Consider the following 25,857-nt stretch of genomic DNA (forward strand, 5'->3'; position numbering starts at 1 on the left):
AACGTTTTGTGAATATTTAAATACATTTACCTATTTGAAAGACGTGCATAATGTAAAATAATAAAACAAACAAATTGTTTATTCCCTTAGAAAACGTGCAAGATTTTCGCTGTTATTTTTACTAAATAGGTGCAATTTGGGTACTGTGACGTTATGCGTGTTACTTTGATACAAAACTAAAAATATTAAAATGAATGGCTGAACAAAAAGACGCAATTTAACAGGAAGCCAATATATATATATTTTTTTTTTTTTATTATTATTTTTATAGTCATAAATTCAATGTTTGTTTGTGAGATGTATACATTTATACACATTTTCTAGTTTAAAATGAAGAGATTTCTACATTTATTCTGTAAACGATGATTTCAAATATTCAACTGGTTTTAGTATGATCCAAACTGGTTTATTGTTTATGTGTATTTGCACAAAACAAAAATCAAAAGAAATTTTTTGCACAGTCATATAAATACTTTATTCGATTATTAATACTGTGACTTTTGGAAAGCTATTGCTCAGTTTCAAGACATTTTGTTTATGTTGAAACTTATTACCACCAAATAGTGACAAATGCACGTAAATCACTTTTCGATAACTATCATGCCACCGAATTCTCATAAATATGTACCTATCTCAAACTTATTATCACAAGGATATTCATTATATTTTAGTGTTTCGTCAAACCTCGAAGTCGATTCTCGTGGAAAGTATGAAGATTTATCAATGAATGATATATGGTAAATGACTTATTGTCATTGTATTGAGCTTTGAGTTTGAGGAATTCCATCCAATCGGAGTGGTGGTAACTTCATACTAGAAACCTGAGTATGATGCATCATATGGAATAGGCAGATTTTCTTTAATGGTGTCAGCGTCACACTGAATTATGCCGAGGAGATAAACAATGATATGAATGAACACGATCCAGACCGCTTCTTTCTTCTTGTTCTGAACTGTTGTCGGGAATCCTGCGAAAAATCTCTTTTAAACGAGAGTCTCCCTTGAAGCTGTATGTTGAAATAAAAAAAAAGGTTTATCAGATCGGGATTAATAGTCTTAATACAGTTTACAAAGTATTTTTTACATGCAAACACATTTTTATCAATTAGAAAAATAAATAGACAATAATAGTCTATTGACTTGACATATCAACGATATAAGGATGAGGCTTAGAAACGGGGAAATGCGAGGCTCTGTCAAGTCAATACACTATTATTGTCTTTATATTGCAATCTAGAAAAAAACATTTTCAATTGTTGTTTATTGTGTTATTGTTATTTATTTGATTTAAATATTGGGGAAAATCCCCCTTTAAAAAGGCCTCATATCTGGCGGAGAAATATTCAACACAATGAAATGTTACCTGTTGAAACGGTCTCAAACCAATCGATGGTGAACGAATTCGTTTGAGTATGGACTAAAATATTAACAATAAGCATACAACATAATGATTGATAGGATTAAACAAAAAAATATTAACAAGGGGAATATGTTTTTTCAACAATTGTAAAAGAAATAAGTATGAGTCGTTCCACGCTTCGTTGTATACATTGGAAACAAGGACAGGTTGAAGAGGTCGTCATGAATAATTAAATATAGTTTCGGCTGTACTATTTAAATATTCATGAGGAAAAGTGATATCGGGTCAGTGACTGTATATGACATAGAAATATACAGTCAACGCATTTTGACTGCTCAAATAGAACGAGTGCAGTATAAATATAGATATGTGTATGCTGTACAGTCGTGGGACTGTCCGATATGTATCAAATTATCTGGTTGGTTGTTTTTCCTAATACTCTTATACATTTATTATATTCATAATTACTCTAAATATCAGCACAACAATGTTAAATCTGAAAAATTTGCAGAAGCAAATTGTAGTTCTTTCCTCGACGGGATTCGAACTCTTGCTATTGGGATATCGAGACAACATCGCCTGCACTGTGTCCAGCGCTCTAGACCACTCGATCATCTAGACTGAACTAAAAAATTAAGCTTTCGGTAGCTCAGCATTACCTTTCATCGTCAGTAAAATCTAGAGTTGAAACACAGTACACAGTATGATATATCAGGCATGAAGATGGAATTGATTGCAGATTAGCTAAATTATCTGTCGTGAAGGATCGTAAGTTGTAGTCACAGAAATAGTTATTTGATAAGTACGTCTAAACAAGTGACAAATCTACGACAGATTCATCCATTGGATCACCAGTGAAGGTGATACACTGCTGAAAACACATATTATATTCATAATAACTCTAAATATCAGCACAACAATGTTAAATCTGCAATTTTGCAAAAGCAAATTTTAGTTCTTCCCTCGCACGGATTCGAACTCATGCTATTGGGATATCGAGACAACATCGCCTGCACTGTGTCCTGCACTCTAGACCACTCGGCCTCTTAGACTGAACTAAAAAAATCAGCTTTAGGTGGCTTAGTATTATCTTTACTCGTCAGTACAATCTAGAGTTGTAACACAGTACATGATGTATTAGGCATTAAGATGGAATTGATTGCAGATTAGCTTAATTATATGTCGTGAAGGATCGTAAGATGCAGTCACAGAAAAAATTATTTGATGAGTACGTCTAAACAAGTTACAACTCTCCGACAGATCCATCCATTGGATCACCAGTGAAGGTGATACACGACTGAAAACACATTTTATATTCATAATTACTCTATATATCAGCACAACAATGTTAAATGTGCAAATTTGCAGAACCAAATTCTAATTCTTCCCTCGTCGGGATTTGAACTCATGCTATTGGGATATCGAGAAAAGACCGCCTACACTGTGTGCAGCGCTCTAGACCACTCGACCACATGACGAGGAAAGGTAACACTGGGACACCGAAAGCTGAATGTTTAGTTCAGTCTAGTTGGCTAAGTGGTCTAGAGCGCTGGACAAGATTTTTTCCCATTCTACAGATGTCGTCGTGATGTGAAAGGAATACAGAAAAGTTCTGGAGAAGCGTTTTTTTAAGACATTCAAAGCAAAGCTAAATGCGTAAATGAAGTACGCAATTTATGCACAACGATAACGTAACGTCACACTACCCCGTGGTAACGTATACAAGGCTGAAAATACATTCTGTATATATAATTCGTCTAAACAACAGCCCAACAATGTTAGATCTGTAAATTTGCGGAGGCAAATTTTTTGTTCTTTCCTGGCAATGATTCGAACTCTACTGAGATATCGTGGCACCAAATCGCCTTGCACTATACCCGACGCGCTAGACCACTCGACCACCTAGGCTCTATAATAATAAAGCTTTCGGTGGCCGGGTGACTGCATCTTACATTAATTTGTAGGATCCTTTGCAATAGATAATTCAGCTGATCTGTAACAATTCCATCTTCATGCCTTATATATCATGTACTGTGTTACGACGCTAGATAAAAACTGATGAGGAAAGGTAACACGCGGCCACCGAAAGCTTTATTATTATAGAGCCTAGGTGGTCGAGTGGTCTAGCGCGTCAGGCATAGTGCAAGGCGATTTGGTGCCACGATTTCTCAGTAGCATGAGTTCGAATACCGGCCAGGGAAGAACAAAAATTTTGCTTCCGCAAATTTACAGATCTAACATTGTTGGGCTGTTGTTTAGACGAATTATGTATATATATATATATATATTAAATTATTATATTTTGAGTTATTCAGAGGGCATCAGGGGAGATTAGTATTGTACTAACTGATTTTACCCTCTTTAAATAAAGTATTTATCTATTATTATTTATATTATTATTATCTATACATATTATAAAAAAAGACGTTGATACCAAATGGGATCAATGAAAGGTTTAGTTGAAATCGCGCAGTGCTATTTATCTGGGATGTTTAACTACGTAGCCTCTATTGTAATTGTTTAACCTTCGTCAACTTTCAACTTTTAGAAATATACCAGTTCAAATCGTACAGTGCTATTCATTTGGGATGTATAAATACATTTGTTTTCTCTATTGTAATTACGTAATCTTCATTGACTTTGAAATGTTAGAATTATACCAGTTCAAATCACACATTGATACTTATTTGAGATGTATATCTACGCAGTAGTCTGTGTTGCAATAACTTAACCTCTTTCAGGTCTGATTTAAGCATAATGCCAGTTCATATCGCAAATTACTATTCTTTTTGGGATTAGTCTTTGTTATAAATATCTAATCTGCTTCAACTTTGAAAATTTAGAAATATACAAGAGTGGTTTGGTTTTTAATTTGTTTTACGTTATAGATTATTTTAGTTAAATCAGAATATATTCAAATTTGATTAAATTCATTTTACATCATCATAATCATACTGATGAAGGATATCTGTTACCCGAAATATGCATTAATACTTACATTTACTGTTTCATTCTTTTAATATTGGTGTTGTTTTGTACCTTTTTTGGTCGTAAATATAATTTATTTATCGGTTACAATGTCGAAAGAAAGATCGTTGACTTATATCTAGACGTTATGTTTATAATGTACATTCGTACAATGATACAAACGAAGATGCGCTCTTCCGAGGAAAATCAATAATAGATATTTGACCAACAGAAACATATATTGTTATATATCTTATTTTGTCGTCGTTGGTAATGTACAGGTGGTGCTGCCAGTGTATTACATTGATATGGGTCACAATCCCGCTGAGGGAAGACAAGCTGCCACGGATTTGCATATCTAACATTGTTTTGATAAATTTCAGAGAGAGTATGGCATAGTTTGGCATGTAGATGGACTACTTTGCAAATCAGCTGTTTCCTCAGGCATGTGTATTTTAACTTTGTAGTCAGGTCATTTGTTTTTATCTTATACATCTAAATATTTGACAACCCTTTAACATCCTGTCATTATGGGATAACATAGGTGTAAATGTATGTAGGGTCAACATCTCTTTTTACATATACTTTACATCTTTCCTCCACAGGATTTAAAACCCATGCGTTCATGACCTGGTTGTAATATTGCCTGCACGGTGTTAAGCACCTTCGACAACTCATCCAACTCGGCTATATCAATATACACGAAACTTGTATAAGTCGAGTCATGCGATTACTCATCGGTTTTTACTAAGATAAGTTCACAGTTCATAGTGTGTTGTGTTCCTTGCTGATCAACTGTTTTTATTTATAAGCATATTTCATTTAAAATATATATAAATTTAAAAGAAAGGAAATTCATATAAGACTAACAACTACTGAAATACCTCTTTTTTTCTTTGATACCAATATCAAGATGTCTAGTATGCCGAAAATGTTCCCCAGTAATAAACAGATAAAACTAAGGGCTGCAAAAGATAAATGAAAAGCCTCTAATTTTGGGAGTTGCGGTTTCAAATTTTTGAATCAACAACAATTGAAGCTCTAACAATAATATTTTCAGCATATATCATAACAGGTTTTCTTATTTAAATGTACATGAAAACGGATTTCATTCTCACTTTAAATGTGTGACTTCTGAATGTCTTTTGTGTAATTTTGCTGATGTCAAAATGACTGATAATAATGGTTTAGTAACCCTCGTATTTTTCCTATAATTACTTTTTTATTAAAGTATCATTCTTTATATAACTCTTCAAAACTCTGGGTACTTTGGGAAACATATGATAACTATATTCGTATCATTATACATATGGTTTAACTTTTGTTATATTTGTATCATTATACATATGGTTTTATGTAGTTATATGTGCATCATTATACAAATGTTTGATATTAACATGTACGGTACCTTTGTATTTTCATAAAATACTGTAATATTGTGCGACAATTCGGTCATTCTAAGTCTGTCAATATACAATATCAGATGACATTAATAAGTGATAAATGTACTGATATTTGGAATATTGTACAGAAAGTTAATGCATAGATATTGGCTACATGTATGCAATACTGAATATTTTTGTTTGGAAATGACGAAGCAAATAAACAAAGCAATTTCTATTCTATTTATACAGCTTGATTAGCACTTGTTTTCTTTAAAATAAGTTTGTTGATATTAAAAAAAAGATACCTGTCGTGTTGTCAATAAGGTATTGTAGAAAAATAAACGTTAAAACTTTGCATACAAAGCAGGATATAATCATCACAACTGCAAATATAACAAAATACACTAATTAAAACGTCATCGAATAACCCAATATCGTCAAACTTTCATACAAGTGTGCCTGAAATAACATTCAATTAACATCTCTTTCCAAATAACGTTAGCACATTACACCGATCACGAACCTTTATTTGCTATAAATGGCTTCAGATAATTTTAGTCTAAGAATGGGACCCATTTTTTTTAAACACTGAAATAAATATGTCTTGAAAGCATTGAACATCTTAAATTCCAAATATTTCTAACAAAAACGGCCTAAGTAATATACGCCGTTTGGGGGGAACATTGTAAGTGTTTCGAGTATTCAAGAGAGAGGCGACAGCTACATTCAAACTCATAAGTCGAAATATACTGACAACGCATTGGATATAAAAGAAAAAGAAAAACAGGCAAACAACAAAACACAATACACAACATAATGATCAGTACATTCGTAAAAAAAATAAACTAATCAATGATATTTATAAAGTATTTTCATTGAAAACTAGATATTTCTTATATTTGTATCACATACGGTTAAACCAATAAACGCCCGGTGTATAAATGCATTAGTATTTCTAACAATTCAATATTTTAAAAGCACCAAATATACAGAAAAAAACTATTGGCGATTCAAGTCAACATAAACATGTTCATATGTAACAACAGAAAGATGAGTTTTTGAATCTTTAATGTATCAATAATGTTTCACGTTAACAACAATGTGCTGAATACTGGTGCAACCAAATTAAATACGGAGTTGAAGTGAATTAAAAACCTATAACATCAAAATAAGTGTGACAATTACGTCTTAGGCAATATATGCATATTGGTAGAAAAAACAGTAGTATTTTGAAAAAGAGAGGCAAAATATACCAGAGATACATTCAAACTCTTTCTATGTTGTGATGTTACACTATTGTTTCAGATAAGGGTAAAGGTTTGGTACCATTAAAACGTTTAAACCCGCTGCAATTGTTTGCACCTGTCCTTAGTCAGGAATCTGATGTTCAGTAGTGGTCGTTTGTTGAGGTGGTTCATAAGTGTTTCTCGTTTCTCGTTTTTTATATAGATTAGACCGTTGGTTATCGTTTGAATGGTTTTACACTTAGTCTAGTACTTTTTTGGGGCCCTTTATAGCTTGCAGTTCGGTGTGAGCCAAGGCTCCGTGTTGAAGACCGTACTTTGACCTATAATGGTTTACTTTTATAAATTGTGACTTGGATGGAGAGTTGTCTCATTGGCACTCATACCACATCTTCTTATATCTATATCATAAGGCGAAAATAAACTGACAACGCCATGGCTAAAAAAGAAAAAGACCAATAGACAAACAATAGTACACAAAACACAGCATAGAAAACTAAAGACTGAACAACACGAACCCCACTTAAAACTGCGGATGATCTCAGGTGCTCCGGAATGGTGGCAGATCCTGCTCCACATGTGGCACCCGTCGTGCAGATCATGTTAGTACAAACCCTATAATAAGTCAAACAGTTAGGTTACATTCGGGAAAAGGGGATGGGATTGTAGAAACGACATTAGGAACATATCCGCTATCATTTGTGAAACGGATATTCCATAACGGCCAACCAACTGTTGATGGCGTCCGTAAAACTAACGAAGGGATGGTTTCAACTTCACCACTTGGAACTCTTGGTTTTATAGCTTCCTTGTGAGCAGCAACCATCTATCAAGGAAATCATGATAGGTAATACAAGCCCTGGAGATAGTCCGTATGCGGGCGCTGCTGGAATGTTGCTACTTAGAATGAAAAGTTCAGAATTGTGAAGCTGAAATCATCTCTATTAAACAATTACAAAATGTTGCATTATTCGTTTACATAAAAGATTTATACTATTTTTGGTCTGTTTTTTGGTTATAAATCTCTTCACTTCGATACTTATGCGTCCTTGGCTTTGTAATTTTTGCTACAAATGTTCCTGCTGAAGTTAAATCCAGAAAAGTCCTTCGTACGCATACACATTATTAAATAAATACTGATGTATGATTGACTTTAAAAATTAAAAACACCGGACTTCTCCAAATATAAGAGATAAAAACAGAGACGAAGAACAACGACCAACGCATGGTATAAATAGTCTGAGTTGGTCTGTTTCCATATAATTTTTATTTGTGATGTCACGCTCTTTAATCCTTTTTGGTAAAGACACACAATTTATATTGGTGCGATTTTAAGACATACAAAAACAGGTACTTACCTTTAAATATTATTAGATTGGTTTGTTTAAAAGGCAGTTGTAAACGATAAAAATTAACATGATGTAGGCTAATGGTAAAATTCGTAATGTTTCTGCACCCTGAAATTTATAGTAATTCATATTATCATCTGAAATTAAGACTTACAAATTTAAAATTCTTTTAAATTCATTAAATCACCTGATTAATTATATATAATTGCTATATAAATGCAAGAGATTTATTAACTGCTTTCTGAATTACTGATAGACTAGATTGATTCAATGAATAGCAACGAGGTAACCAATGCAGAAGAAACCATGTTTAAAAATGTCTTCTCCGAATATGATTTTTTTAATAAGTTATCAACAGTTGCTTAGTGTTACTCCTTCCCTACCTTGCTAAAACAAGTATCTAAATGAAGAGTGAAATACTTCAACTGCTGCTAATAAATTATCTAATCTAAGATTAAACAACCTGTCTGAATTCTATCATCTTGTCTGTAGAATATTAGTTGTCGGATTTAGCTAATTACGTTAAAAGTTGATATTGTAATTATTGTCATAAAAAGAAGTTTTAAGCTGGCTAATATTAGTTCAAGCGTTATGAGATGCCTTCTAAGTTTATAAAATGAAACAAGTAAAGGACTGGATATTCATGCCGACTATTGAAAAAATTGGGACAAATATGTGTTTGAAATCTATTTATAACTTAAAATTACTTGTTATCTTCATTTCTGATTTTTTTAATAGGGCTTAATTGTTTTCTTCATTAATACACGGAACTACTGTTCATAGTTTAAGACATGTGATTTAAAAGCACCGAATCTAAATTAAATAGTCATGAGGATTAGAAACATACGGAATAATGAGAGTTAAAAGAAAGTTTGGGATTTATTACTGCTAACTCCAATGCCAAATAAAAACCACATACGTACCTATGCATGATAATTCAGTATATATGCAATTCAATTCAATATTTTATTTAAGTCTCATCCCTCAATAAAATATATAACCAGATTACATTACGTGCAAGATATCGATATAAAATAGAGAGTCATTCTGTACAGTATTATAAGAGACAATAAAGATTATGGAAAATTCATAAACTAGTAAAACATGTTATCCTTACATCATTTACAATATAAACCATTTCTACGTGTATTTGAAATAAGATAACAGGCTTAGGCATAGCTTGAAATTAAATCAGTATCTGTGAATAAAAACACATATTTTTGTTTATCATCGAAAGACATAAATTTTTACTATTAAAATGTTTCGCTTCATCACAAATGTTTTCCTAAGATCGTCGTATAATGGGCACAATAAAATAACATGGGCTTTATCTTTTTAAATAGTTTTATATACATGTACGCTTTAAATATGTTCACTGAACATTAATTTACCTTCCCAGTAGAATTTAACACAAACACCAATCGCTACGACTATAAATATAACTACTCCAAACAAAATAATGTAAGCTAGAACATTAAGGTTGGTGTTTTTCGCTGTAAAGAGAAATATACAAACTTGTATTACAATGACATAAATTTATTTCTGTTGCTAACATAATGTAGGGGGAAAATGTCGTGCATACATGGTTCCGTGGTGTTTTAATTTTTCTTTTAATTCGACACTTAAGTCTATGGAACCAATGAAGATTTTGAATTTGTTGAAAGCAATGTTGAAATTTTAACACTAATTTCGTTTGGTATTAGGGTAACAGAAAAAAGTCTACAGTCGCTTAAATGAGTAATAGCTTTATGGCGTTTAGTGCGATTCTTGGAATTGCTTTAATTAGAAAAAAACCTTGAGCTAAAATGTTTAAAAAAACAAATATTTGGAGTGCATATTAAGGCAAAGTTCACCTTAGATGGATTTAGCTATATTTTAGGTACATTTTGGTTATATAGCTCTTTAACTGTGTTGGTTCTTATACATCCTCGGCTTTCAAATTTTCGGCTTTTAGCGTTCCTTATGAAGGTAAATCCAGAAAAGCGCTTCGGAAGCATGAAATTAATAACATGTTGTTTTCATTTTTTTGAACATAATATATATCAATTGTCACTGAAAACAAAGCACACAATGATGATTCTAAAAATGAAACTTTTAAAAAAGACAATCAGATTATATGACCCTAAATCGTCATCAAATGTATTTTGAACGTTTTGAAATCATCTTTAATTGTAGCATATCATAACTATATTTTTTTTTAATCTTGCTCAAATACTAGTGTCTTATGCATGTTATGTGAATTTTTTTTCAGCAAAATATGTTTTCTTTTTATTGTTTTTGAGCATTTATCAGTCCGTTGGTTTTCTCTTTTGAATTGTTTCACATTTTCATGTCCGGGCCTTGTATTGCTAACTACGTGGTGTGAGTTTTGCTCATTATTAAAGTCCGTACGGTTGCCTATCTTTATTTTTATCTTTTTCCTTTTTTTATTCTTGTCTCTTTGGCAATCATGCAATACTTTCATATTCTTTAAACTTTAAAATTTAAAGACATGATTAAACTCGTTTTTTTATGCACGTTAAACACATGAAAAAAATGAACAATTGATCAATGGTAGATCTAGGCAGCCTTGATGTTTTGTAATAATAGAATCGGAACAATTATAACAATAATACCAAAATTTCTCAGCCTCTTAGACCGATTGACGCCTCTGTTAGTCGTCTTATTATTTTATATGTTTAGTAAGTTATAACAGTAAGTAAATTTTCACGTCCTAATTTATGATTATGAAGCACATTGTGCTTCGTGATGTCATAATAAAAAAACAAGGAAACGAACAGAAAATGTGACGTCATACTTAAATTTTGACCAGTGAGAAACATTCGACCGACGCATTGATTATCAAAAAATGATATTCCAACCAGAAGGATCAAACCTGTCAAGATGATAAGAATTTTCCACTTCCATTTTTAACTATATTATTACTTTGGCCTATGCATGTGAACATGCTGTATATTTTAGAAACTTACCAAAGTGGTCATGTGGTAGTGTTCCATCTGAAATCATAAAAGTATTAGGAGTATAAAGTATAAAGCCAATTCATGTTGGCCGATTTATGATATTTTAAAGATTTTCAATTTTGATATTTTACACTCAGAGCAAACTCTTACATGAGAAATAGTATGAGATTTACACAAAAGTTATATTTTACATTTTACATAACAGTACATAATAGCTGAGAAGTTTGAGTGCATAAGCTATTCACAGAAAAATCTGATAGTGGACATTTGCGGAAACAGGTCTTTATCTAGGATTACGCTTAGATTTACGATTACAGTTGAAGAAAAATAGGGGTCATCTCAAAATATAAAAAGCAACAACAGCGATACATTACTACATATATTTTTTTAACAAAAAACCGTTGTTCAACTATAAAAAAAACATCATAGGAGATATACTGTTTTGGAACGACGTTTTATATTTACACTTTGAGATGACCCAATATTTAAATTCTACCTGTAAGTGTAATTGTAATTCCAATCGTTGGAGTATGACAGTTTCCGCAAATATTTAGTATGATTATTCTGAATTTTTAACTGTTAGGTTTAATTAAAATAAAGGTAATATACTTTGAAGATAGTTTACCATGTCAACAAAGCAAAAATGAAATTCAAGATTCTTCAACAAACGACTCCATGTTGAGTACAACATACCGCTAGCAAGAGAAAAACATATTCATCAAGAAGTTGGAAAGGCTATTGTAGGCACAGAGGCAAAATTGTTGAATATATGATTTTAATCAAACAAAATGTTATAAAAATAAGATAAAATGATGTACAACCTCCGTACGGGAACTTCACAAAACTGAAAATATAGTGTCATACAAGCTGAATTCACTTCTTTAAGAGACAAAAACAGTCATAATTAGGGCAGTTTTGAATATCGGTTATTGTTGCCTCTTATGTGTAAAACGAGTATTATCTGTGCCATTTCTAAAATGAACAAAAGGGTGAGACTTGATATATAAAATAAGTTTATTCGTCTTGTCAAATTCCAATCTCATTAAGTATGCATGCACCTGTCAGGAAAAAAAACATCAGTGGTTGTAACACTATGCCTTTGTTTCATTATTTTTTTGTTGTTGCCAATTCTAGAAACTAGCGGGTTTTTTTTTTTTTTTGTTTTTTTTTTTTTTTTTAATTCTTTCGTTATTTAATTTTATATTCACATACACACACTGAAACTTGACCACGTGTTAATGAACTGTCTTATAATAAAAACTAGTTTATGTGCATTATATCATGAACTTTTGCTGTTACCATGTTACTTTCAGTATAGCTTGTACTCGTTCTGTTGATTTCCACAGTTTTATGGACTTCCCCTTTTTGATTTTATCTTGAATTTTGGTATTATTGTTATACTTTGTTGTTACAGTCTATATTGTTTATTAAACAAAAGAATTTGTTTTCATTTTATATTTTTACAAAAACTCAAGGGTTATATGACAAGTATAAGTTATGGAAAAAATTTGAATAGAATATGCGGGTCTGCCTGTCAATAATTTGTGTGTCGCAAAACTACCTAGGTATTAATTATTATCGTTTTTCTCCTTTTCTGTTAACTATTTTTGATAAAAAGTATGATTAATATATTGTTGGCATAGTTTGTTTGTTACATGATGTTAGTTCTTAACACAAAAAAAAAAACAAAGACGGAACAAAGAAATCAATGCTTTCTAAACAAATAAAGCAACTACAATTTCATATTGTACATAAATATATTTGTTTGACTCATTTCGACGTCTGGTCTCTAATTGACGTCCGTTCCTCAAATCGAAGCCCAATATAAAGTAAAAATGCTCACATCAGTGTCCAATATTTTTACCCCCCACAAAAATGACGTCTAATGTGACGTCGTGTACTATCAACATGACCAATACGACATCCGGTCGATCGGAACCTCCTATCAGCGAACAATAACGTAGAACGCTTCCCGACCCAAATAATCAACTAAATAAAGATAAAAGAACCATCATCAGTAAATGACAACAAAACAAAATTCAACATCATATAACATATACATGCATATTAATATTTTGGTGAAAGAAATTTATCAACTCGATCTATGTTGTCGTATTGTTTTCATATTCTTGTAAATAAATGACATGTGGACATACGACTATGAGAAAACAACCCAACGACAAAGATATTTAAAAGTCATCTAGGGAACAATATACATTCTCAAACGATAGTCATTTGAAGTACAGTCAGTTGTTTAAAAGTAGTATCATTTGAAATCTGAAAGATCAAAAATCTTATATTTTTAACAAATAAAATTGTAATGTCATTGTGGCAATTTCATAAAAAGGGCGTCGATATGAAAAGCCTTTTATTGAACGTCGATTTAAGAACAACAAAACAGACGTCGATTAGAGGTGCTTAGAATTAGCCGTCGATTGAAAATCTTATTTCCTTATGACGTCAGATTTAGAAGTCGATTTTTGGAAGGGACATCGATTAGAGACCGGACGTCGATTTGAGGAACGGACGTCGATTAGAGTCCGGACGTCGATCTGAGTCTTACAGATTTGTTGAAGATATATAACGACAACACCTGTAAAAATATCATAGATAAATTAAAAATACTTTGAATTTCTAATTCATACATACAGAGAGCAACATAAACTCCTGATCTTTGGTCATTCTTTGCAATCCCAGTAGAACAAGTATAATATCCGTTTATACTTTGTGGTGACGACTTTTCGACTTTGTAATAAACTCTATGAGTAGACTGGTTGAAGAAAACGTCATTCACATTTGAATAACAGGTAACATTGGGATACAGTAAACAGTGTCCTTTATATGCATCGTTTTTACGGAAATACACTAGTTCCTTATTGCCAACGTTACAATCAATGGTCAATATTCCATTCCTATATGAACATTTTATGTTTAAATCATCACCTAAAAATACATTTCACATGTGTGTTAATTGTGTTTGATTTACCGTTCATTTGAACAAAATTTAGATTAACTTCTTATTTTGTTTTGTAACCAAAGTTCTAAGGCGAGTGACATAAACCATAAAATTTCATTTTTATTGCATCATATGTTTCTCTGTTAAGCTGTGCTTAGCTTTTAGAGAATAAAAGAGACGAAAGATACCAAGGGGACATCCTAACTCATAAGTCGAAAATAAACTGACAACGCCAGGGCTAAAATAGAAAAAGACAAACACAACATAGAACACCAAAGACTGAGCAATACGAACCCCACCAAAAAAATGGGAGTGATCTCAGGTGCTTCGGAAGGGTAAGCAAATCCTGCTCCACATGTGGCACCCGTCGTGTTGCTCATGCAAGTTCCAACCCGGTGATAAGTCTTATTCAGTAGCTGACATTCACTCAATATAAATTAAAATTAAATAAACAACTAAAAGGTAAAATATTAACAGCAAAACAACTGTTCAATGTATTTTTTGCACACCTTTACAGATTTGTTTACTGCACATTTTGTTCCAAGCTGATACTCAACAAAGTGTCTTCGTGTTAATTGATTTAGGTAACATTTAAATGTAATCATTGCTAGTTAATTCAAACATGTAATGAATAATACACTTGATTTCAATCGTTATCTTTGCGTCAAAGTGTTTGGTTTTATGTGACGTTATTTGACGTCATTTGTGCGTTTGTTGAGCATAAAATATACGTCAGTATGCTTCGCTAAGGGATGAATGTTATAATGGGGATAACTTCCTTATAAAGAAATAAGAAGATTTGGTATGCGTGCCAATGAAACAACTCTCCATCCAATTCACAATGTGAACAATTATACGTCAAAGGACGGCCTTGAACACAGAGCCTTAGCTCACACCGAACAGCAAGCAAAACCCCAAAATGACATGTATAAAACAATTCAATCAGGGAAACCAACGGTCTAATCAATATAAAAAACGAGAAACGAGAAACACTTATGAACTACATCAACAAACGATAAACACTGAACAACAGGTTCCTGACTGCTTCAAAAACTGTTTTAAAGGATTACATTGATATATTTTTTATGCAGGATCAAATAATGTACATAAGAATAAAGACCGCGGTGTTTGAAAAATGTCAAACAGTCACAATTACTTAATCAGTTCAAATATACAGGGACCCAGTTAGCCCATAACAAGTTTAAATGACATGTGAAATCAGCATATAGTTAAAAAGTATTTTTGGTAATGGAAATGATTGGGATGAAATGTATTGATCTCATTAAGTGCCACAATGATCATGCTTAAATGTGAGTAATAGTCCGATCAACCGGGTAATGTATTTGGTATTTAATATTCGGTTCTTTCGGTGATAAACCGGTTTACCATTGACAACACTAGTAAATACACGCAAAAAGAAGCAGGTCTGATACATTGTGTCAGCCATTTTTTGGGCATGAAATAGCAATATTAGTAAAATGTTCAATCCTTTTAAAAGCTTTTTCATTTTACAGATAGAGAATATGGTAATATACTCTGAATACTTCAGTTTAGAACAGTCAGCTTGACTATGATGTCATGAACTAATTGATATTGACGTTTTGTACATTAAAACAACTGTAACATGACATAACATGATACACCATTTAGTTAAATTTGTAGTGAGTCAGATGTTTTGCAAACTTTATCATCTTTGAATAAAATATTTTGAGACAACATATATGTTTGGAGTAAATCCTTTGCTCACACCTACATTTATGTGACAAGATTTAAATCAAAAAGTACCAGTTCTGCATGTTATGGAAGATCTTTAAAGCCTTAAAACAAAGTAAATAATTATAATATATTTCAAATTGATATTTATTGGTTACATAACGAGTGATAATCGGATATCGCTGGATATAAACTCGAGTTATTTATAAATTTCAATAGAAGAATAATCGAGCCTTTGGGGAATTTATTATTACTATTTAGATAAAATAGCGAGAGTTTTTCACCAGTTGTTAAACCTATTTCTCTTATTGTCAACAATCCTATTGAGTAATGAAAGATTTTGCGAATCATTGATCTAGTTTTCGAACATACCAGTATGACGTCATATGTCTTATTCCGGCGTCAGCACTTTAGCCATTGTTAAACTTTTTGTACGCTTCAAAATGTAATAACAATAATTTGAAAGTCGTCAATGACCTTACAAAAAGTCAATGATTTATCGAAGTATCAGCTCATGATGCTGGATAAGCCTATAAAAATAAACGCAGTTTTCGTGTCACTTGTATCACACTCCGTGCAAGAAATAAATTACCGGTAGCAACTATAAGAGAATAACCTACAGATACTTCTGAAGGTTGTGATATGAAAGTTTCAAAGTACTTATTGTTGTTCCAAATCAAGGGTCAAACAATAATAGCAGTTTTCTTTCAAAATACTTACATTCTGACTTTTGGGTTGTTACCGCAGTAAGGCATACACACAAGCAATATACGATGTTATAAATAACTCTCATTTCCCAAATAATCGTTGATGGAGATGCAACTAAAATGTAAATCTTTAAGATATATTTTGCATTGATTTTGCAAATTATAAGGAAGTGTAAACTTATTAACACACCAAAAAGATCGGTTTCATTATTGATATACACTAAACCTTAAGGTTAATGATACTAAGAGTGCTATGTTTCCTACGGTAACCAATTTTATCTTGCATTGGTGTTAATGAAAATATAATGTGATTGTAGCCTTTTATAACCGACTATACAGTAAGGGAAGAATTCTCAACACCCAATTTAAATAAATAAGTTAATCATATTTTTAGTTATGCAGTTTTATTAATGACTTTGATCCAACGATAACCCTTCATCTATCATTCTAAGCCTATTTTATACTTTTTAACAACAAAAAAGTGTAGATACCTTTTCAATCAAGGATGACAAAACCCAATATAAATATAGGGCAATTAGTCATGTGATTACTGGAGACCTTTACAACGTTAAATTTGAATGACTAAGAGAGTTGTTAGCTAATGCCCGCATTATTCAAAAATTCACAAGACCAATCACTGGAAGTAAAACGTCAGGTTGATGTCGAATTTAGGACAATACAAGAAAATTGAAAAGGGCGAGCCAGATTAATCAACACTAGACAATTTATCTAAATGGATCAAAGATTTTACGGTCATCTTTCCAGAAGCGCAATCAAAATCTGCAATGACAAAACACAGGTTTGGAACCGCTTAAAGAAATTGGAGGTTGGGGATGTCTTTTGTAACTCCACGAAAAATGTGTTGTTCAAACAGACATTGCATCTAGCAATATTTCATTTTTATAATGCAACAATCATTCTTTGGAACGTCTAACTAAAGAACTCAGAATTCACAACAACACTGTGTATCCATGGTATCCCACATTAACCTTACATCATAAATTAAAGAGGAAATTTTACAAAATCACAAATCCGTCCTTTTCTCCTTCAATATAAATATAAGGACGATAAAAATCTTACGTCATTTTACTGGATACATAAACTAACCATCATTCTATCAACAGTTAAAAATGACTGTCAGAAATATTGCTCTGAGGTAGATTAATCAGTGGTATCAATAACAACAGTTACGGGTCCTTGAAAATTCAAAAGATTTACTTCATACTCTTCAAGCTCAATCTTAGCAATTTTGCAGGAATATCAAAACTTTTGATTGCTCTACTACTATTCCGTTTGCTCAATTTAAAGATCTACTACATCGTCTCTGTCTCTTTACACAGAGACTTTTTTACAAAAATGGGAGTCTTAGATACAAATCTCTTGTTTTATGTCATACAAAATGTATTGACTATCATATTTTGTGAGAAAACCACACTGATTCGAACAAAAAATGCACCGAATATGATTTAACAAATTGTGGGTCTATTTTAATGACATCATGTTTGTTGTGTTTTGTGGGTTTGTATTTCAACAGACAGGCGGAATTCCAATTGGCACTAATTGTGCAAATCTACTGCCCGACTTTTTCGTACTCATATGAAGAAGAACTCATACAAAACGTTCTCAAAGAGAAAAAAGAAATACAAAATCTGCAATTTTCTAAAATTTCACTTTCAGATGTATTGCGGATGTTTTGTCACTCAATAATTCCCATTTCAATGAGTGTTTCCATCTCATATATCCAAGTGAACTTCAGAGTAAGGATACTACCGAATCAAGAAGGTCTGCTTCATATTTTTATTTCTCGATATCGACACAGCTTAACATCTTTAAACTAGAATATCGTGAAGATTTCAAATTTTCAATTGTCAAGTTCCAATTTGTCATTGATTCTTCGTTTGTTTTTCTACGCTTAACGATCAATTTGAAGATTTTGTTTAAATAGGCAAAGTATTGCATTGTTAAATTAATTTCTACATATTTCAACTATAGTTTCAACCAAGCGGACTTTGGAATTTAAGGTCAAAAAGGATATTTTAAAAGCATCCATCTGCCCTTTCATTATTAATACAAGAACTTGAGACCTGAAAGATCCAGGCATTATTATAGTATTTACACTTGCATTAATTTAAGTGCGTGCATGTTATGTTAATTTTGCATTTATAGATCTAATTGAAGTTGCAGTTGACTATTTTTTGCACAAATTATAAAGACAAATCATACTTCTTAATGTCAACAAACACTTTACCTATCAAAGAATGCTCCGCTTTTGTCTTGATATCTTCTCCTCATCGCTTTTTCACTGCATTCACTGTACTGAAATGATAGCAAGGTTTTTTTTTTTCCACTAGGTTTGTTTACAAAAGAAATAGGTATGATAAGGCCTCTTTTTTGTTCCTTGATTTCGAAAATCAACAAAAATTATATAAACTCCGTCAATTAAATTGCTTCAAATGTTCACAAGAAACTAGTCTACAATTCCTAGGTTATTTTTTGTTGAAATTGTGAGTATATTTGCTTTAAGGCTTCAAACTTTTTGGATTGATAGAAACTTTAATTCGTAAGAATAGAAAGGTTTAAAGATCTTCTTCTTATCGTTAAATATAAGGTCTTACTCAAAGAGATATTTTGTTACAAAATGTCTTGTTCAACTATGTTAACGAAAGTAAAATACATTTTTGGTAAGGCTTAGGTGCATGAACAGAGTTTCAACATATCAAGCTTTAAACCGATTTGTATAAAAAAATAGTTGTAGAAGAATCTCCGACGTGCAGGTTATTTTACTATCAACTGTAATGTCAAATCATGTGTTTAGTTAATGAGTTGGGCATATTGGTATCGAATGTTAGTAATATTATTAACAATTTTGATTATGTGGATTTTTTGCAGTCCGTAAATGATGCTGCATTCACCTTTACAGGTTATTTGTTACGTTACATTTCGGTCTCAATATTTTTTTTCTATACATTTTCAAGATCTTTTTTCTGTTAAGTGCTATGTCGTGAGCATTTTTGTTACTTCCTGACGAATCCATTTTCTTTTAAGTTCCTTGCCAACACCTTAAATGAATGCAGAAAAATTCTACATGTATATAAAACAAACAGTAATATAACGGCCATTTTGTACTTAAGCCTTGAATATTTATTTAAAACTTCTGAAAAGATAAAAAAACATTACATCAACAAAAGATCTAAATATTTCTCCGTTGTTTTAAATAACGCTTGGTGTGTTTAAATTTTACAATATTTACCATATCTCGTTAGACATGTTAGAAGAACATGTGTCTTAGCATTATGTCAAAGCAAATATTTAAAGTTAATTGATCGATTTTTCTTTTCTTTTCAAATATACCCGTTGGAAAAATCCATATTTATTTATATGGATCATTGCGATGCATTTAAAAATAAAGCTGAGGAAATTCAAAGTTTATATTTAGAAACTAGATAATCTGATTTTTTTATAATTCTTTATAAAAGCAACTTGATTCCCTATTTTTAAATTTCGTTTTTCTGAAAACTAATTTTCTTTCGAAAATAAAACACATAATATGCAAAAACTCGACAGTCCTATTTTGGTAGAAATTGATATTGCACTAAAACCTGATGTATTACAATGTATCTTATCTTTAAGAAAATAAATATCTTTCAGAACTGATCGATAATGTGTCAATTTTTCCTTTCAGAAATGTAATATTACTAATTTTGCAAAAAAATTATGCGAATAAACATAAGTTGTTACCTGAAATATGTCTTCAAACTATGATTCTATAAGCATGCGCACTAGTTATAAAGGCGAAAAGAATCCCGATAGAAACATTGCATCATAAACAATAGGACACCAAAAAAAATAATGTAACCATTCTGTATAATCTGAAAACTCATTAAGGTAAGAACAATTGAAAGTGGTCAGTTTTTTTTAGTAATTTGTTCATTCACATTTAAATAAACGCTGGGGTTTTCGAAAAATAAATTTTGGTTTCATTTTTAATTTGAAAGTCAGGTAGACACATCTTATATGAATTCAGATAATAGAAAAATAATGACCATTTTACACTTTAATATTTATTTAATACTACTGAAAAGATCAAATTTTCCTTCAATAAAGTATATAGAAATGTGTCCTTTGTTTTAATAATGTGTTGTTTGTTTATATTTAAAATATTTACCATATATTGTTAGAAGAACTAGTGTCATAGTACTAAGTCCACGCAAAAAATTTAAATGACTTCAACGGTTTTTACATTTTTCTTTTCAATATATAACCGTTGGAAAACTTATGTTCAAATATATGAATCATTGCGATGAAGTTAAAAATAACATTTAAAAAGAATTACAATGTTTTAAATTTAGAAGATAGGTTATCTTATAGTTCATATGTTTCTTTATACAAGCAACTTTACTCTACCTTTTTTATACTTCGTTTTTCTGAAAACTGATTTTCGAAAAACAAAACACATAGTATGAAAAAGGTAATGAACAACAACTGTTCTGCAATATCCCTCGACAGTCATATTTTGGTAGAAATTGATATCGCATTAGAACCTGATATTTTGTGTTTATGAAAACAAATATATTTTAGAAGTTGTCTATAAGATGGCATTTTTCTCTTCAGAAATGTAATATCAATAATTTTGCCTATATGTATTTGTTCTTATAAAGATTATAAGGATAAATTGTTTTACCTAAATTATGTCTTCAAACTATGATCATCTTAGTATGCGCACTAGTTATAATGGCGAATATAATTCCTGTAGCATCTTTGCATCATAAACGATAGGACCATTAAGAAAATAATGTAACTATTTTGTATAATCTGAAAACTCAATAATGTAAGTAAAAAAAATTAAAGATGTTAACTTTTTTGGTAATATGTTCATTTACATTTGAATAAAAGCTGGGTTTATTTAACGTCATTTTTTGTATCGTTTTCAACTTGAAACACAGACAGAAAAATCTTATATGTTTAAAACAAAAATAGCAAAATAATGGCCATTTTACACTTAAGCTTTCAATATCCATTTAAAACCACTGAAAAGATAACAGTTTTCCTCAATAAAGTATATAAAAATGCATCCTTTATTTTGATAATGGTTTGTTTGTTTATAATTTAAAATATCTACCATATCTGGTTAGAAGAACTAGTATCATAGTACTGCTTCAATGCAAAAAATCTAAATGACTTCAACAGTTTTTACATGTTTCTTTTCGAAAATAACCGTTGGAAAAATTTATTTTCAATTATATGGATTATTGCGATAAATTTAAAATAACATTTTAAGAATTATAATATTTTAAATTTAGAACCAACGTTATCTTTAGTTCTTATATTTCTTTATAAAAGCAAATTTTATTCTTCCTTTTTATAATTCGTTGTTCTGAAAACTTATTTTCGAAGACAGACCCACAGAGTATGGAAAAGCTAATGAAAAACAAGTGTTCTACAATATCCCTCGACAGTCATATCTTGGTAGAAATTGATATTACACTAGAACCTGATGTAATATCTTTATGAAAATAAATATATTTTAGAAGTTTTCTATATGTGGCATTTTTTCTCTTCAGATATAGATATGTAATATTAATAATTTTTCCTTTATATCAGTTCTAATAAAGATATTTTTTTTACCTAAGGTAAAACAGTAGGTCTTCAAAGTATTATCATCTTAGTATGCGCATTAAATATAATGGCGATTAGAATTCCTGTAGCAAATTTGCAGCATAAACGATAGGACGAACAAATGAATAATGTGACTATTTTGTATAATCTGAAAACTTAATAAGGTAGGTTAGAAAAATTGAATGATGTTCACTTTTTTGGTAATATGTTCATTCACATTTGAATAAAAGCTGGGTTTAATAAAACGTCATTTTTTGTTTCGTTTTCAACTTGAAACACAGACAGAAAATCTTACATGTATAAAAAAAATAGCAAAATAATAGCCATTGTACACTTAAGCTTTCAATATTCATTTGAAAAGATAAAAGTTTCCCCACAACAAACTGTATAAAAATTTGTCCTTTGTTTTTAATAATGTTTCGTTTACTTATGATAGACAATACTTACCATATCTGGTTAGAAGAACTAGTGTCATAGTCAACGAAAATATTTAAATGACCTAATCGGTATTGAAATTATTCTTTTCAAAAATAACCGTTGGGAATTATTTTTTTTAATTATAAAAATCATTGCGATGAATTTAAAAATGAATTGACGAGTCATACACTGGTTTTCGAAAATGAAACACACAATATGCAAAAGCTAATGAAAAATATAATAATAATATCCCTCGACAGTTATGTTTTGAAAGAAATCGGTATTGCACTGGAACCTAATATATTATCTTCATGAAAATAAATATGTTTGATTATTAATTAATAACTTAGAATACATTATAAAATGTCCATTTTGTACGATTTCATGTGTCTAAGAGCTAGTCATTAATACAGGTCCAAAACAAAAAAAACCGGTTAATACAGAATTTTTGCTGGTCTCAATACAGGATTTTAACTTCCGGTTTTTGGTTCAAAAAGGTGTCAGAAATTGAATGTGTGAGTTACGCGAAAAACAAGATTTCAGTTAACATGTTTGATGTTAGAGTTGTTGTTATTTTCAATATGTTTTACCATTTTTTTTTCTTGGGGTTTATACAATTTTTGACGGTAGAAAGTATGAATATCCAGAATGGTCAACAATAAACGATTTGCATGGGTCACATTTGTTTAATTATACCAGAGGGTCCTTTGAACCATTGAAAATACATGTTAAAGAAGCTCTTGCACATGTCTAACTTTAAGAACAAATTTTTTTATCAAAACACCTACGTCAGAGAATATTTGTGTAATTTAAAAACTTAAAAATGCCTAATAGGTACAAAAAATAACGACTCTTTTATGTAAACTACTGTCGGCCCTAAAAAGGGCCGTTTGTGAAAGCTTTCCTCGGCACAATATGGATTTCAAATACTTCGTGCTTCGTCATTTCAGTCCATGGGCCAGTTCTTACCTGGATGTTGCCATCTTGTTAACATACGTCAGTGATATAATTTTGAAAGTCGTGTAAAAATCGACAGCTTCAAAGGTTTTCTAATCAGGGAATTAAAGAGTAATTCATCGTACATTATCATTTTTCAGAGTTATTCGACATTTTATGCATTAAAATGATAATCAACCCGAATAATTCGTATTGATCCCGTATGAGTCTTCCTATAGTCGTTTTTATCCTCAGTCAGCTTTTAGTAAATATTCTTTGGTTAATAAAGGTGTCATAAAATGGGAGATTTCATAATAATCCTGTATTATGTCTGCGTACAGTCGTATCGGGTCTCGATCAGCTGAATTGGCCCTCGTCTAAGCCTCGGGCCAATATATTTTACCTCTAACTAATACGACGGTACTTGAAAATATTACCGGATTAATATAAAACACCCATTTGATAACACAATAGTACTGATCTATAAAATGACATCTCTTCGGAAATTTCATATGAATTATTTTGCCTTTAGATTTAGTCGCAGATAAATTAATTTTTACCTGAATTATCTTTTAAAACTATGATCATCTAAGCATGCACACCAGTTAAAATTGCGAATATAATTCGTGCATCATAAACGATATGACCAAAAGAGATAATGTAACCATTTTGAATAATCTGAAAACTGATTAAGGTAAGTAAGAAGAATTGAATTATGTTCAATTTTGGTAACATATTCATTCACATTAGATTTTGAATACATGCTGGGTTTTTTTAAATGTAATTTTTTATTTCGTGTTCAACTTGAAAGACAGACAGAAAAATTTTTATATGTAAAAAGGGATAGCAAAATAATGAACAATTTACACATAAGCTTTCAATATTTATTCAAAAATACTGAAAAGATAATAAAAATTCCCTCAACAATGTTTATAAAAATATGTCCTTCGTTTTTAATAAAAAAATGTTTTTTAAAACACATACAAAACACAAAATATGCAAAAGCTAACGAAAAATCAATGTTCAATAATATCACTCGACAGTCATATTTTTGGTAGAAATTGATATTGCACGGGAACGTTATATACATGTATTATCTCAGAAAACTAAATATGATTTAGTACTGATCTATAATATGGCATTTTCTTCGGAAATATAATATAAATGATTTTGCCTATAGGTTTACTCGAATATATATAGATTTTAACATTAATTATAACTTAAACTATGATCATCTAAGCATACACACCAGTCATAAAAGCGAATAGAATTCCGGAATACCATTGCATCATTAACGATTTGACCAAAAGAAATATTGTTACCATTTTAAATTAATTTGTAAACTGATTAAGATACTTAAGAAATATTTAATCATGTTAATTTATTTGTAATATTTTCATTCACATTTAAATAAAGCTTGGTGTTTTTAAAGCCCTTTTCTTTTTGGTTTCGTTTTTCAACTTGTAAGATAGATAAAATGTTAAGTGTTAAAAGAAATTTGTAAAATAATGGCCATTTAACATTTAAACGTTCAATAATGTTTCATTTGTTTATGATATACAATACATTGTGTACTTACCATATCCGTTGGAAGAACTTATGCCATAGTTCTAAGTCAAAGTAACAAATTAAAATGACCTAATCGGAAATGATCATTTTCTCTTCAAAAATATCCGTATGGAAAATTTACATTTATGTTTATGGGTCATAAATTTAAAAATAGAAACTGAGGAATTACAAAATTTTAAATTTAGCAATTATATTAACGTTGGTTGATTTCTTATTCTTCTTTATAAAAGCAACGTTATTCCCCCATTGTATACTATGTTTTACTAAAAACTGCTTTTCGAAAATAAAAAGTACAATATGCACAGCTAATGAAAAAACAAGTATTCTGTAATATCCATCGACAGTCATATGTTGGTAAAAACTAATATTACACTGGAATCTACTATAGTAACTTCATTAAAATAGACATGTTTAGTACTGATCTATGGTGTGGCAATTGTTCTCCTCAGAAATGCTTTTTTGATTTTGCCTATAGATTTAGACGAATATATATTTTTGTATTTTGAATGAGGTCTTAAAACTATGATCATCTAAGCATGCACACCAGTTTTAACGGCAAATTAATATCCTGTAGTTACATTGCATCACAATCGATATGACCAACAGAGTTAAAGTTACAAATTTGAATAACCTGAAAACTGATTAAGGTAAGTAAGAAAAATTTAATAATGTTTTTTT

The 25,857-nt window shown here is 30.7% G+C and overlaps 1 protein-coding gene across 4 annotated transcripts; it reads right to left on the reverse strand.

Annotated features, from left to right (window-relative positions):
- Positions 1 to 231: 231 nt before the first annotated feature.
- On the reverse strand, positions 232 to 25,248 carry LOC127718299 (uncharacterized). Of its 4 annotated transcripts, none has more exons than XM_052224299.1 (10): positions 25,190 to 25,248; positions 18,890 to 18,957; positions 16,655 to 16,756; positions 13,915 to 14,208; positions 11,275 to 11,301; positions 9,697 to 9,798; positions 8,315 to 8,413; positions 6,018 to 6,095; positions 5,212 to 5,292; positions 232 to 1,007 (listed from the first exon to the last, which is right to left on the reverse strand). In XM_052224299.1, the coding sequence occupies exons 3-10, from the start codon at positions 16,725 to 16,727 to the stop codon at positions 985 to 987; spliced, it is 777 nt and encodes a 258-aa protein (XP_052080259.1). In that variant the 5' UTR covers positions 16,728 to 16,756; positions 18,890 to 18,957; positions 25,190 to 25,248; the 3' UTR covers positions 232 to 984. The 4 variants fall into 4 exon arrangements, with proteins under 4 accessions (XP_052080259.1, XP_052080258.1, XP_052080260.1 ...); XM_052224298.1 differs by lacking the exon at positions 25,190 to 25,248 and adding an exon at positions 22,705 to 22,736; XM_052224300.1 differs by lacking the exon at positions 25,190 to 25,248 and adding an exon at positions 21,761 to 21,782.
- Between the last annotated feature and the right edge of the window lie 609 nt (positions 25,249 to 25,857).

The sequence above is a fragment of the Mytilus californianus genome, unplaced genomic scaffold (assembly GCF_021869535.1).
Source record: "Mytilus californianus isolate M0D057914Y unplaced genomic scaffold, xbMytCali1.0.p SCAF_10, whole genome shotgun sequence".
Lineage (NCBI taxonomy): Eukaryota > Metazoa > Mollusca > Bivalvia > Mytilida > Mytilidae > Mytilus > Mytilus californianus.